The sequence below is a fragment of the Aquila chrysaetos genome, chromosome 18 (assembly GCF_900496995.4).
Source record: "Aquila chrysaetos chrysaetos chromosome 18, bAquChr1.4, whole genome shotgun sequence".
Classification (NCBI taxonomy): Eukaryota; Metazoa; Chordata; class Aves; order Accipitriformes; family Accipitridae; genus Aquila; species Aquila chrysaetos.
Window position 1 is genome coordinate 529133 of NC_044021.1, and position 14939 is coordinate 544071.

The 14939-nt window shown below is 46.6% G+C and overlaps 1 protein-coding gene across 2 annotated transcripts in view; it reads left to right on the top strand.

Moving 5' to 3' along the window:
• Positions 1-1451: 1451 nt before the first annotated feature.
• ADCY2 (adenylate cyclase 2) overlaps positions 1452-14939 on the top strand; it is a 216699-nt gene continuing 203211 nt past the window's right edge. For both annotated transcript variants that reach the window (XM_030041979.2, XM_030041980.2), the window contains exon 1: positions 1452-1848. In XM_030041979.2, the coding sequence (XP_029897839.1) occupies positions 1621-1848 (228 nt within the window). In that variant the 5' untranslated portion in view covers positions 1452-1620. The remainder of the gene's footprint in view (positions 1849-14939) is intronic.

The following is a 14939-nucleotide window of genomic DNA, read 5'->3' on the forward strand; positions in this document are numbered from 1 at the left end:
TTCTCCCCACATAGATTTGTGTTCATCCTTCAATCTTATCGCTGCTGCTTCTGAGAGTTTTTCGCCCTCTCTCTCCCAGAACAGTGGGCGCAGTTGTAACTTTCCACTTCTTCCTCATCTGTTCCTTCTGCCCCAGCAAGCACTTCAGGGGAAGGAAGAGTGAAAGCCAAGGAGCTTTCCTTCCTTCCAGTCGGCTGAGAGGAACAGGGGGCAGGGAAGCTCAGGCCTCATCCTTACTTCAAACCCGAGGAATCCGGAAAGTGCAAGTGGACGGACAGGGCTTCCCAGCTGGATGTACTGCTGGTTTCTCTGCCCTGTTACACTGGTGGTTGATGCACCTCTTCTGCTTCTGGATGAAAAGGTGGACAGTGCCAGGCAAAGAAGGCAGCATCAGGCGTTAAGGGGGCGGTTTCTGTCCGTGGCATCCTAGTTACGTGCCTTCTCTTCCACCTGGCTAATGGATAGCCCTCTGCTCTGAATCTCTCACAACCACTTACGGTAGCCCCAGTTTTTCACCTTTTGCAGTACGGCAGTACCCCCGAGTCCCTCTTGCTCCTGGCATTACTCCAGTCACCAGGAGCCACCCTCGGGACATTTACGCCCAGTAGCATCCGTGTGGCTTTGGTCTCTTCCTCGCCATGGAGCGCTTAGGCAGCCCTGCATCCCCTGGGAGACAGAGGATGTGGCAAAGCACCAGCGGAGGCCGGAGAGCGGGTCAGAGAGGGCAGAGAGGGATCCGTCCCGCGCGGAGGGCCGTTCAGCGAGGCAGCGGGCTGGGAAGAAGAACCGTGTGCACGCGGTTACAAAAATGGCAAACGCGGCGCGTGGCGGCTGGGTCAGCTCGGTGAGTTGCGCGTCCAGTTTGGTTCCGGCGCCTGCTTTGTTAGGGCCGAGTCCTTCAGGGGAAGGACAGCAGAGGATGACGCGCGTTATGCCGCTTCCTAACTCGGATGTCTGTTTTCTGGCAAGAACGGAGGTGCGGTTTCTAAAAAGGAGGGAAGGGCACCCAGCGAAACCGACCGGCCGAGCCCTCCGCCCCCGAGAGCCGTTTCAAAGCGACTGTCGGACCCAGGTGCTGCCGCGCTCCCGCGGCAAGGCGCGGCGGCCGCGGGGCAGGCGGCCGGGGCCGGCTGAGGGCGCGCTTCCCGCCTCTCCGCCGCCCTGAGGAGAGGCGCCGGCCCCTCGGCGGGCGGCCAGGTCTCCCGGCCGCAGGCAGGCGGGGGCCGCGGCAGGTGGCCCGGCCCCTCGGGCACCCCCCGGGCACCCCCCCGGGCCCCGGGGCGGAGGGCGGGGGGCCGGGGCTGCGCGCACGGTGGCCCGCCAAGGCGCCTCCCGCCGCCGCCGCCGCCTTCGGGCGCTCGCCCGCTCCGCTCCGCTCCGCTCCCCTCCCCGGCGAGGAGGAGCCGGGCAGGGCATGTGCGGGCGGGGTGGCGCCTTCCGGAGGCGCACCGAGCCCCGGGCTGGCTGCGCGGCGGCCGCGGCCGGCCGGCGCACCATGCCGCTGCCGCGGCGGCGGCTCCTCCTCTCCGCCTCCCGCGCGGGAGCGCGCCCCGCTCCACTCGCCGGCCGCCTCCTGCAGCAGCGGCGGCGGCGCTGAGGGAGTTGCGCGGGCTCTGCCCGATGTGGCAAGAGGCGATGATGAGGAGGAGGAGACGCCGCTACCTGCTGGAGCGGGCAGAGCAGGCGGGCGGCGGCTGCGGGGCGAGCGGCGAGCAGTCCCGCTCCCGGGACTGGCTCTACGAGTCCTACTACTGCATGAGCCAGCAGCACCCGCTCATCGTCTTCCTGCTCCTCATCGTGATGGGCGCCTGCCTGGCCTTGCTCGCCGTCTTCTTCGCCTCCGGGCTGGTAAGAGACGCTCTCCCGGTCCGGGACCCCGGCACCCCCGCCGCCCGGCTGGTAGCTCCGCTCCCGGCGCCCTCCGCCGAGCCGAGCCGAGCCGGGCGGGACAGGGCGGGCGAGGGCCGGTGCCGCTGCCCCTGCGGAGGGAAGTTGGGGGGCGGCGGGGGGGCGGCTGCGGGGCCCGGGCAACCCCCCCCACCCCCCAAACTTTGCAGCCCGACGGTGCGAGGGGATGCCGGGGCAGCGGCAGGGCGGCTGGTGGGGCGAAAACGGAGTCAACGAGCGCATCGAGTTTAATTCACTTAATTCCTTGGCGCTGCTCCCTCCCCGCTGGCAGCTTCGCCGTGTTGGCCTCTTCGGTTCTTGAAATCGCCGCACAAAAATGCGGTCCGTACCAGAACCTGAGGTAACGTTTTTACGGCAAGGAAGCAGGGGCAGCTCCCTCCTTGTGCCCCCCCCCCCATTTCCTAGCGTTTGACCCGTTTTCTTAAGGAAGCTTTCGGGGCAGAGCCGCCGTCGTTTTTAGGGGAGGTGAAGTTTGGTCGGTCGGATACCTTTCCTGCGTGCTTCCAGCCTTTGGGACGAGAAATATGTCACAGCAGCAGATGACAGGCGGTACCGGTTTATCTCACCCAGAAATTTGGGGGGTTTTGCCCTTGCGTTGAAGGCAAAGGAAAAGCTGCAGAGGGCAGTAAAATTCTTGCTCCTCACAGAGTTTTCCTGCTGCTAATGGTTAGAGGCAGGCTGTTTGCGTTACTGTATACTTCTGAAGTAAAGAACGGGGATTTTGAGGGTCTCAGACTTTTTTTTTTTTTTTAAATAATCTTCTAATGGTTTTCTGGAAAGCCTAATGGATATTGAATAGAGCTAGTGTTCTCTAAGAGCAAGGATGAATAGGTTAGCATAATCTAACGGATTCTCTTCTAGAGGCACTGCCCAGAACAGTTGTTTGCTTAGACAGAGAATCCGGTTTTCTTGCTTGTTATGACCAAACTTTTATCTTAAAAACTGCGGGAACTGCTTGCAGGATTAGCTAATCTTAGAGTTAATTGGTGGTTTATTTCCTTTTGGTATTTGTATTAATTGGTTTTTGAGCTTTTTGTTCAAAGTGCCATTCCTACTAAACACAGAACAGTTGTAAAAGAGCTAATGTGAAGCCAGTAATGGTGATGCCTCATAATTCAGTTGTTTAATGCCTAAATGTTTCCCTTTTGGAGCTCTGTGTACAAAATACAGGTTCGACACCTTATCTCGTTCTGGTGTGTTAACGTGGGTGCTTGTCTGTCAGGGCTGAAGGGACCAGTGATGGAAATGCAAGTCCATCAGATACCAAGGCTGAGGCATAGTTTAGGTGTGGAGATGGACATGATACTTGCCTACGGTCAAGGCAGCAGAACTTGGGCTTTTAGCACTAAATTTCTTGCCTTTCAGTCATGGTGCAATCTACAGCTTGTTTACAAGTTGCACATGCTTATTTTTGTAATTCCGTTTCTTGAGGTAAATCATTCGTGATAGCGACGGTGGCATAACACTGGGCCCAGACTGAAGGACTGCTGAAAGTTACGGAAACAAAACTGTGAGCTGGCCGAATCTTGCCAGGTCTTGCTACTTCAGAAAGAGTGAATTTTATAGTTCAGTCTGCATTTGGAATTCCAGACATACCGGAAGAGGAAAAAAACTGCTTTTAAAACCTTTTTCCTGAGCCTTTATCTTCCTGTGGCTAACAACTGGACGGGTGAGTGGAGAGAGAGGTGGGGTTCATCCTTAAAGTTTCCAGTAGACGGATGAAGGTAACTTCAGGCGGAGAGAAAGCTTGCCTCTATGGACTTCCAGCCACAGGATGTTGGACAAAATCCTTGGGAGCCCTGCCCAGAGTTTCACCTAAAAGCGTTTTATTACAGTCTAGCTCTTGTTGCGTTTGTGATTAAAATATTCCTGAAGGTTTAGATCTGTTTCTCCCTCATCTGAATAAAGAATACTCTTTTTATATAGCTGTGGAATCTTAGTCATTTTTTTTGTGCCTGATGATATAACAAGGGGCATGCAATTAGGAGTGTCTGAGCCACAAGAGCCAGTATTAAAATCCTTGTCTTTATTTTGCACATCTAGTATGCATGTGATTGTTTTGACAGAAGATTTAATTTTGTAGAGGAGGCACAATGGAAGTGAAGTGGGATAGTTCTGTTTAGGTCTGTGCTGTGCATTTGAAGGTAAAGGAAATCTTTCTTAACAGTTGTTTCCTTTAGATTTCGTACAAAGCAGTTAAGATTTTACTGAAAATTAGTTAAGCCTGTTGTGGAAACAAAACTCCAAAATGACTCACCAGAACACTTGATTTGTGTTTCTTGCTTGTACTTCAAAGAACAGCTTAGAACGTGGAATGTGGGATTGGACATTGTTAAGAAAAGATGGATATTGGTGAAGCATGAACTGTTTTTATGTTCTAGGCTTTCTTAAAAAAAACCCTGAAACCAATGGAAGTGAGAGGCTTTCCTTCTATTTTAATTTTTTATTTGGTTGTTAAAATACATCACTGTGGTGTCTGAGTTGCCTTTTTTTTTTTTTTTTTTGGCAGTGTGTTCTTAAGTGTTCCCAAACACAGCCAATCACACTGGGATGTATTCCACTTACTCAGCTATTTCAACCTGTCAGAATACGAGCTGTAGCCTTCCTGATTTCAGATGAAAAATTTATAAAAGCTGTTGCAAAATTACAGTAAACAAGATTACTTACAAAGTGTGCCTGGAAGTCTGATTACTTTTCTTTCAGACAGTGTACTGCTATTGTTACTGAGAGAGGTTTCTTGGGAGATTTTGCTTTTGTTTGTTTCAGAAAACTATTGTGATTTTGACCTTTGGAATTAAATGCTCTATCTCCTCAAACACTAGATATAAGACACCCAGAGTCTGTTTGAAAGATGACCATTCACACTTGGAGTTTTAAATAATGTAGTGATGGTATCAACCTTTGAATTTCCTGTGTCAAAGCATCCTCTGTTTTTCTCTGTACCTGGCGGGAACTGAAAACAGGCAAAATGAGATCAGTCATCCATGTTTAGCTGCTGCTTTAATCGATAAAGAGTAAATTATTTTCCCAAACCTGTGAAAGCCTTCCAGTGCTTAGAAATGCCAGAGGTCAGCTTCATTTTCTGTCTGGTTATTGTCTTGTTCTTTCAATATAATATGTAGGACAAACGCATTATATGCCCCCCTCTCCCTTTTAGTACTAAAAACTTATGATCTTTTTTAGTGGTATCTAGAATAGTTTTGTCTCTGGCCAGAGCATGTCTGTTGTAACTGCAGTTTGTAGGAGGAAAAAAACCGTCCATTTTTAAATTCATGATGTAAAATGTGAGTGTATGTGAGATATCTGCAGTTGTAATGTTTTGTTTCTTAGGTGGTTAAAAAAACCTGTGACTGAAAACAGGGATGATGCCCAAATTGTACAATTTATTGGAAGGCCATACCTTTCCTTTATCTATGTATTTTCTAGACATAAAGAGTGCCCAGCCCATAGATACAGGCTTCAATAAAGACCTATGGTTCAGGGATATCAGAATCTTTTAGCACTTGTGGAGTAAGTGGGAGAAGACCTATGTCTGGCAAGATCTTCTTTTTGTCCCTTTTCCCAAAACTCGAGGTCTACCAGTCTGCTGCCTGATAGACGTGTGGTTGCTTTAGACTGGCCCGTGCCCCTTGCTCGAAGACCGCAAGCCTGCTGTGCGGTGTTTAACACAAGCCCTTATCTGTCTCCCGAATCCTTGCTGCTACACGTGACCTTGTAAAGCTCTTGTGGTTGTCAGTGTGTCAATGTTGATGTGGAGCTGCATGCTTCTTGATGGTATCATTGGCCAAGTAGAGCATGTGCTGTGTGAAAAGTGCTTCTACAATGTGGTGTTCTGATGCCTTCCCTCTTCTAAAGCACCAGGAGATGGCTTTGGGTTAGCTGCCTAATGATTGTCTGTGGAGCAGAGGTGTTACTTACCCCCTCAACCACTTCATTGAAGTTCCTGGAAGGTTCATGATGATGCTGGTAGGCTCAGTTATGATTCCTGAACCTTTTTACTGATTCATAAATCCAAGAAACTAAAGGTTGGCTGCACACTACATCACTGACGTGCCCAAACACCTTCTGTAGCAAAAGTGGGAGTAGGCAATCCTTAAAGGGGGAGTACTGTTAACTAGGGAGGTGTGCCTGCAACATGGCAGATGCACATTCTGCAGGAACTGGTTTTCTGGCATCAGACTGACTGAATTTACCTTCAGCTGATCCTGCATGGAAGCAGACGTAGCTGCCTCGTTCTGAAGGAACACATTAAAACTTTTTAGCTGCCAACCTGGCTGGCAGGGAGCTGTCTTTGTGCAAAGAGAAGAGGATCAGAAGAGTCCTGTAAGCCTCCTGCAGCTTGAACTGGGGCGTGCCATTTCTTTGGGCCCTTGGTCAGAATGACAGCAAACCCTCCCTCCCTCTAATTCGTCTTACTCTCAAAGAAATCCTTGCTGCTTCTGGTAAAAACTGGATATCACCCAAATTTCCAGCCTTCCAGATTTCCATGATGAGAATCTCATCCTGAAATGGAGGGGGAAAAGTCTTCAAGTCCATGTGGAAAAAGTAGCTTTGGAAGACATGTTCTGTCATTCTCATCGCAGTGTCTCAAGTGATTAGGTGTCTGCATAAGGGCATCTGCTGCATGCCTTTGGTAATGTTCTTTCTCATCAGTACTCTGGATCTGAAAAATTCATCTGTCCACACCAAAAGGTCACCACACTGATGTTGTGGTGATGTTATATCCCTATTCATGAGATGCTCTGTTATAATCTAATTGCATAGAATAATACAGCTGTATTGTAAGTTCGCTTGTACTCTCAATTTTAGGAAATCTTTTGAGATCATCCCTGTGTAATTTAAAGCTTTTTTGGTTCAAGAGCACCAGCTGTCTTCCCAAAGTCCAAGAATACCAAAGGTCTGAAAGCATTCCTTGGAATCCTTGCAGACCGAAAGTAAGGCAAAGCATCTGCTTTGAAACTCCAGCATATCCATTCCCCCCAAAAGAAAGCTAAGTCATGGCAAAGGTAATGAAGTAGGACAATCCTCCCTAATTGAAGGACAGGCAGAGACAGGGTTTTTTGCATGCTTGATGCTGTGGTGGTTGTGCCCAGGAGGTATCCTTCCTCCTCTTAAACTCATTCTGCCAGATTATTGCCACTACCAAGATGAGGAAGAATGCAAAACAAACATTAGTGTGTTTATAATGCCTTTTCTTTCCATAATTCCAGCTATAATTGAGCATACGGTTCTGCTTTCAAGTCCCCTGTTAAAATGTTCCATGAGGAAATCCTGCATTTCTAATTTTTTTTTTCTTGTCTCTAGGCACCATATTAAAATATATTCTTCCAGCTACAGTTGCTGGCTATTTGGCAGCTATAATTGCTGGTTATTTGATACAGTCTTAGGATATTGCCTTTCCTGCGAAATGTTCCTTCCAGTAGTATCTTTGGTTGTCTGAGCATGACTTTGGTAGCCAGTATTACCGCTTTAGTCGGGCCCGTAAAGGTTGCTGCATCTTCCTGTCTGAAGCAGGAATTGCCTAGCTTTGTGTCTGGTTTCATTAGTCTGGGCCTTTTCTTGTTTCATTTGCTAATGATGCTCCCAGTAGGTCTGTGGTTACTTTTAGTGCTGCTAAGAGCTTGTTGCATTTGCCAGTCCCTAACAAGCCTGGAGACAGAGAGCCATCCAGACAATGAGGTGCTGGTGGCAACCTTACTTTGCATACCTCTGTTTCATCCTTCATATTGAATAACCTGGCTGCCGAATAAACTGGATAAAACCATAGGTATGGCTATGTTGGAAAACTACTTAGCCTTGAACTGTACTTTTAATAAATTAAAGTTTTGTGGATACCCTGGCAGTGGAAAGCTTATTTAATGTCACAAGTCGTGACTCAAAATGGTGGATCCACAACTCCTAATCATTACTGCAGCTGACAAAAATGACAAATAACATACTGACTAGAGCTGTTGTTTACTGAGGTGCAATGGGAATAAGACAGATGATGGATTGGGCTATGATTGTCTGCTGTCTTTATCAGCATCAAACCAGCTCTGTGGATTCACAAATCATGTATTGGCAACTTTATAGTGGATCTCCATGGACCTGTGAATACCTGTCTGCTTATCTTGACCAAAATTTTTTAAATTGGTTTCAAGCACCTTGTTGTGGACAAAGATATCTGACCCGTTTGTGGGGATCTTAAAACTCCTATAAAAATGGTGAATAGGTTTCCTTGGCTCAGCCTTCAAGAGGTCTCCTAGATTAAGGACATTAACCAGAGATCACAGTCCCTACATTTATGCTGTGAGTAAGAAAACTTCTCCTCATTATAATGGTAGCAGTCACTGGAATCTTCCAGACTGCACTGTGCGTCACTCCAAGCTGATGGCGGCATGGACATTGAGCACAGGTAGAAGTGATCTGCAGATCTCTTGAGCCGCAGGGTGTGCCAGCATCATGGGAACAAGGTGCAGCTGAACACCTGTGGGGTTTCATCCTGTGCCTACACCCCAATCATAGCCAAGCTGTGCGTTTTGGGGTTGTGTGGCGGGGTTTGGGTAGTGGGGAGGGGCCGCAGGGCCGGCTCCTGTCAGAAGCTGCTCGAAGCTCCCCCGGCTGGGAGCCGGACCCGCCGCTGGCCCAGGCCGAGCCCGTCAGTGACAGTGGTAACACCTGTGGGAGAACAGATTTAAGAGGGGAAACCTGCAGTGAGTTGGGGGAGTGGGATGTGAGAGGAGCCCCTCTGTGGGTACCGAGGTCAGGGAAGGAGGAGGGGATGCCCCCGCAGCCCATGGAGGGGAGCAGGTGCCCACCTGCAGCCCGGGGAGGAGCCCATCCCAGAGCAGTGGGTGCCCCCCAAGATGGCCGTGACTCCATGGGAAAGCCCGCGCTGGAGCGGTCTGTGACGGAAGGACTGCAGCCCATGTGAAGGACTCGCGTTGGAGCAGGGGCCGAGCGCGGAGTCCTCCTCCCCCCGAGGAGGAAGGAGCGGCAGAGACAAGGTGTGAGGAACCGACCCCAGCCCCTGCTCCCCTGGGGAGAGAGAACCGGGAGTGGGGCTGAGGCGGGAAGGAGGGAGGGCGGGGGGGAAGGTGTTCCAAGGTTTGGTTTTACTTCCCAATATCCTTGTTTTGACTTGATTGGTAGCAAATTAAATTGATTTTGTTTTTTCCCCAAGTTGAGCCTGTCTTTTGCCCGTGACCGTAAGTGGTGAGCGATCCCTCCCTGTCCTTGTCTTGACCCACGAGCGTTTCTTTATATTTTCTCCTCATCCCACCGGGGCTGGGGAGGGAGGAGTGAGTGAGCGGCTGCATGGTGCTTTATTGCCAGCTGGGCTTAAACTATGAGAACTGTGACCCCAAACAAGCAAAGTGCTGCCACAGTGGCTTCTGCATCAAAAAGAACTGAGTCAGCTCAAGCCTTATTGATATGCGATGATGAGATGATGCCAACAGATTAAACTTTTTGGGATCTGGACCCCAAAATAAGTGAATTAGCACAGTTCTGCCCCTTTTCCCTGCCTTCTTTTTTTTCTTTGAGCATCACCCGTGATCCTATTGAAAAAAACCAGCTCCACACATTTTCTTCTCCAGATCTTCTATTTTTGTATCTTGAACAAGCAAGCTCCAGACCCTGAACCTTATTCAGATGCTGAAAATTCAAGGGATTATTGCACCATCTGTGCAGAGGAGTGTGAGGTGGTCTCTACACTTATCCTCCCAGTTGTCTGTTTCTCCAACCTGTACAGAAACATTTTCTTTATCTCTTGTTTCTAAACAGGAACTCTTGTTCTTAGTAGCGCCTATGTGATACAAAAGTCCCTTGCTGTTCCTGGTGAGAACCTGTTCCAGGCTTGTGTCTGGGAGAAGCAGAGGAAACAGCACCCCTCACCACTGGCCTCTCAGCCTTGCCCTCAGGTCTGTTGTCTGAGCATCCACTTCTTCCACCACCCATGGTTCTGGTTTTGAATTTTTTCTAACCTGGAAGATGTGCTCCAGAGTGCAGGAGCAATGGCTTTCGGTTGCGTGCTCAGAGAGTGCTCCAGAGGGCAGCTGGGGTAAGGTGTAGTCTGGCCCAGATGTGTTTCCCTTACAGCTTCAGGTGCAACCAGTCTGGTGTTTGATCATTGGATAGTCCCGTGAGATCCCATGTGGACTGACGGCTTTTCAGAGCCACTCACTGGGGTTTGCAAAAGTAGTTTGAACTTGCTTTTTCCACCTGCCTCCTCAGGCAGCTGAACTGTGTGCTGTGGGACCTCTTACAGACCCTAAATGCTATGGCATGCACAGTGGACCTGCTCACTGACTGGATAAGTGGAATTGCTGTCCCTCCATTCCAGGTAAAATTTCCCCATCCGTGTCTCCAATTTGCTAGTACTTAGGTCAGCCCTGCAGGAAAATCCTGGGAAGACTAGATTCCCCCAGCTCCTCTTCCAGCAAGACTGAATTCAGGTTGAAGACTCGGACACCTTATTTCTCTGAGAGCTGTGTTAGAAAAACAGATGCTCTTTGAACTTGGCTCAGCATCTGCTTGCTAGTGCTCCCGGTCTTACAGGATCATGGAATCGTTTAGGTTGGAAGAGACCTTTAAGATCATCAAGTCCATTAACCTAACACTGTCAAGTCCACCACTAAACCATGTCCCTAAATGCCGCATCTACATGTCTTTTAAATCCCTCCACGGATGGTGACTCAACCACTTCCCTAAGCAGTGCCTGTTCCAGTGCTTGACAACCCTTCTGGTGAAGGAATTTTTCCTAATATCCAACCTAAACCTCCTCTGGTGCAACTTGAGGCTGTTTCTTCTTGTCCTATTGCTTCTTACTTGGGAGAAGAGACCGACCCCCACCTCACTACAACCTCCTTTCAGGGGGTTGCAGAGAGCGATAAGGTCTCCCCTCAGCCTCCTTTTCTCCAGGTTAAACAACCCCAGGTCCCTCAGCTGCTCCTCCTAAGTCATTCCTCTTGCTTTATATACCCTGGCAGGTGGATGGATTTCCTTTTTCTGATGCAGCCATTGTGGTGGTCCTTTCTGCTGGCATGGTGGTCTGAGCACAGTCTACTCTGGTCAAGACCCAGGAGGTGGTAGGCTGTCGAGACCAGCAGCTGGTCCTGTAATCCCCAGTGGCACCCCGGAGCTTGTGCCAGAAAGGGGCCATCGTCTCTCACTTGGGCTTGTTTTCTGCCCCAGTGAGTCCTGGCAATTTCCAAACCCGACTGGTAGGTGGTGGGATTTTAGACACTTCTCCAAGTGACGTGATGTCTGTTTGACCCTGAAACAATTTACCAGGTTGTTTTTGGTGTCTTCAATTTTTAGTATTTTCTTACTTGTGCCATAATGAAATGGGGTAACAGTACTGGTTAAATAAGCCCTTATCTAACACTAAATAGAAATGCTTGGGTTTGCAGGATCTCTTTTGCTCTGTTTCCTATGAATGTGTCTGAAGTTTTGCTCCTTTATAGAGCTGTTATTTGGCATAGTTATATTTCAAATGTAAGTTGGCATGTTGATGACCTTTATTTGAAATGTTACCATTATAGCAGTAATAACCATTGCAGAACATGGGCCTGATCCAGGAGTCAAAAACAAAATAAGAGATCTCTTTGGTTTGAAGTAGTTGAACTGAGAGACATATGAGAGTGTGGAAAGTGTCCTTAGGGGAGTAAACTTTAAGAACATTTTCTGCAGTAATAATAACTGTGTTTAGTAAGTAATTGCAAAACCTTAGGAAAAACTTGAAAAGTAATTACACAATGACAGTAGTGACTTTTCAATATTAAAACTATTTTTCATGTTACCTTATTATGCCAATATGTTGAATCTGTGGAATATTCTTGCAAAATGTATTTTTAAAAGACCCGTTAGAGAAAGAAGCTTATCTTTTTCTTTATTAAACAGACCTTTAAAATGAACATTGTTTCCTCATGTGCTGAAATTCATGTGCTCCCTGGTTCAGATTTTGTGATCCTTACTTTTAAGCAAGTTCTGTCTTGATGTTTTTTCTTGATTACAGCCAGATTCTCAAGCTGTGATGTCAGGAGTAAAGTGGTGAGGGAAGGCCACCTTTTAGCTTTGGTTTGAAAGGGACAGCCAAAATATGTAACTGTCAGTATTAAATAGCTCAAAGAATCAAACGAGTACTTCAGTTTTTCTGATTTCTACAGGTCTATATGGGTACAAGGAAGGCCATAATTTCACTTTTAATACATGTTGCCATGCAGTTAATCTGAAAAACATGTCTTTGAGTCCTGTGAAGTAATGTAATATCCATGATGTTTAACTGATGGAGCTCTTTCAACAATGACATATTTTGAATATATTTAACTGCAAGGCATACATTTTTCATAAGTGTTTTACTCAATTTATCTTCATGTATCCAGATTTTGGGATGTTGCATAAATAGTAGTTGTATTTATTGGAGAGTTTCTTCAAGATTATTTTGATAATACGAGGAGGAAGGATTTTGAGAACATCTGAAAAAGAAGCTAAACTAAGTTTTAAGCCACATTTTTGGAGAGGAATTCAGAAGCAATACATGTAGAATAAAGCATGCAGGAAGGATATGTTGGTCACTACATTTACATTAAAAATAATCTAAATGATACGAGTAGGTGCTAATTAGCTCTGGAGCCTGAAAGAATTAGTTTCATCAAAGTACAAAATTCTCCTCGCTTTGCTGCATACTGTCTCGGCCCTCTTCTGAAGGGAATGCTTCAAGGAGCAGAATGTAATTAACTGTGGTTGCTCTCTGGGACATGGTTTATCTTCTGTGTCTGCCAGCTAGTGTCTTTGGGTAGGACAAGTGCACCAGCTGAGTGTTGTAGTCACTAGTAACTGGGTTGGACCATCTTGTTTTTCAAAGGCTGTTAAATGTCTTAAAGTATAGCTAATTTTGATAATTGCCAGCCTGAGAGAAGATTGAGTTGGTGCTGGATGACCAAAAGGCATGACAGTCCCATCCCTGACCCCTGTGGGCCCTCTGAACCCCAGCTTATTAAATAAATGGTTGTATGCACTGATGGATTTTATATGACATGTGGTTAACAAGATGAGAGGATACTAATCGCTGGAAAATAAATCAAGAGAGAGAAAACTGCCGATACGGCAAATGAGGCTGTATAAAGAAATAGGAAAAGCTGCTCCCCATTCTGGTTGGGTGCGTGGGGTTTTCACAGGGCATATTTATGCATATAAAATATCAAGCATACACATCCTGATTCTGCTAATTATGTTTTTGGCAGGGATAGGTGTCTGTCCTCTATCCCATGAGATATGATACAGTCGGAATGGTCATAGGCTCAGGGGGTTCCCTGGCTACACATTTGCATGCAGGCAGCTCAAGTGGAGGTTGTTGTTACCTGTTGGTCTGAGATGGACACTACCTTTAAAAATCAAAAGAGCTGTATCAAAGCACAGTTGTGCTCACTCCATGCAGGGAAGAGACACGTTAAAAACAAATGTTACTCCATCAGTGTCTAGCCACTGTGTTGCAGCTTTGACCATCCTCGGAAACCTATCTTTTCTAGTTCTTTTGTATTCATTTGGAAGTGGTGGTAGGACCAGAATTGTTTACGGTGTTCGTCATGCGTTGAGGTAGCATTGTGATGTTCTCTCTTATTAATTCTTTTCATATTTTCTGCATTTTGGGTTGTTTTTTGACTGTTAGTGAGCACCAAAGTGATGTTTTCATGGGTCTACCTATGATAAACACTGAATACCTCCATTTCTCAGTGTTACTGGTCAACCAAGAGCCTGTTGTCATCTGTATAGAATTAGGGTTATTTTGTGTGAGCTGTGACACTTGACATACGTCTCCACTGAAATTCACTTGCCATTTTCCTGCTCAGTAGTGACTGTTATGAGATCCTTTTGTAATTCTTCATAGCTGCCCCTCATCTTTTTCAGATTGCTATTCACCCCTTTTCCTGAATTGTTTATGGATATGCTGAACAACATACACCCTAGGATTCCTGAGGACTTTTTTGGGCACTCTGGGACCTTTGTTTTTAACAATTTTTCCCAGGATAGATACCAGACCTACTGGTATTTCTCTTAGTCTTTGAGAGGGATCCCAGGAGAGACCGGTGTCAGATCACATTCCTGTCTTTGGATACGGAAGCACTTTTGGGTGAAGGTTACATGTTACTACAGTTTTAGCTCTTCTTCCTTTGAGTCCTGTTGGCCCTTTCTGGTGAACCCTATCTGCTTGTGGTGATTCTTTTTACATTTCATGTTCTTGCTTTTGTCTGTAATGCCTTATAGTGATAGTTCAATTTGAGACAGATCTTCTGATGTGTTCCCCCTGTATAATTATTCTGGAATAAGAATTACGCCACACTGAACACAGATAAATAAAAAAAGCAACCCCCAAACCTTTCTGCTGCAGTCTGCTCTTCTCTAACTGTTCTTTTCAATAACTGCATCATCTGTTTGCTTAGAAGTCCTTTAGCAGGCTGCTAACTCCTGCTTAAGTTTCAAAAAGAATATACTGCTTATTTTTATACTCTTAAAAATGATTTCTCAAGCTCTTTTCCTGGCCTGCATTACTAAGTATTTATATTAATCCTGATAAATGTTATGATCCCTTTTATTTACCAGTTTCATTTTTGTTTTGGTTTTTTTTTTTTTTTTTTGAAAGATGGGTTTTAGAAGCTTCACTGCTTGGCTGTTCAGGCATTCTAGTTGTGTTTTGGTCTTTCTCAAGTCTATTTTGGGAATTGATTAGCTTTTGGCCTGTGCCTGTGAGTTTTATAGTGTCTTCAGGCCACCTACAAAGATTTTAATCTGTAAGCTCCTAGCTCCCCCTTTCAATCTGAGTGTTTGGATTTTGTTTTTCATTTGCTTTCTTAACAAGCTTTGTCATTGTTATAAAGCAGCTCCTCGATAACAACATTTTATGGACCAGATTCTTTCCACTTCTTGAGATCAGATTGAGTGTTTTCTCTTTCTTTGTATGGGTGGTCTTTTGTTTGTTTGCTTGTTTGTTTTGTTTTTCAGCTGTGTGTGAGACATGACAGTGGTCTCAGCTTCCAGCTGCTGTTGTGACC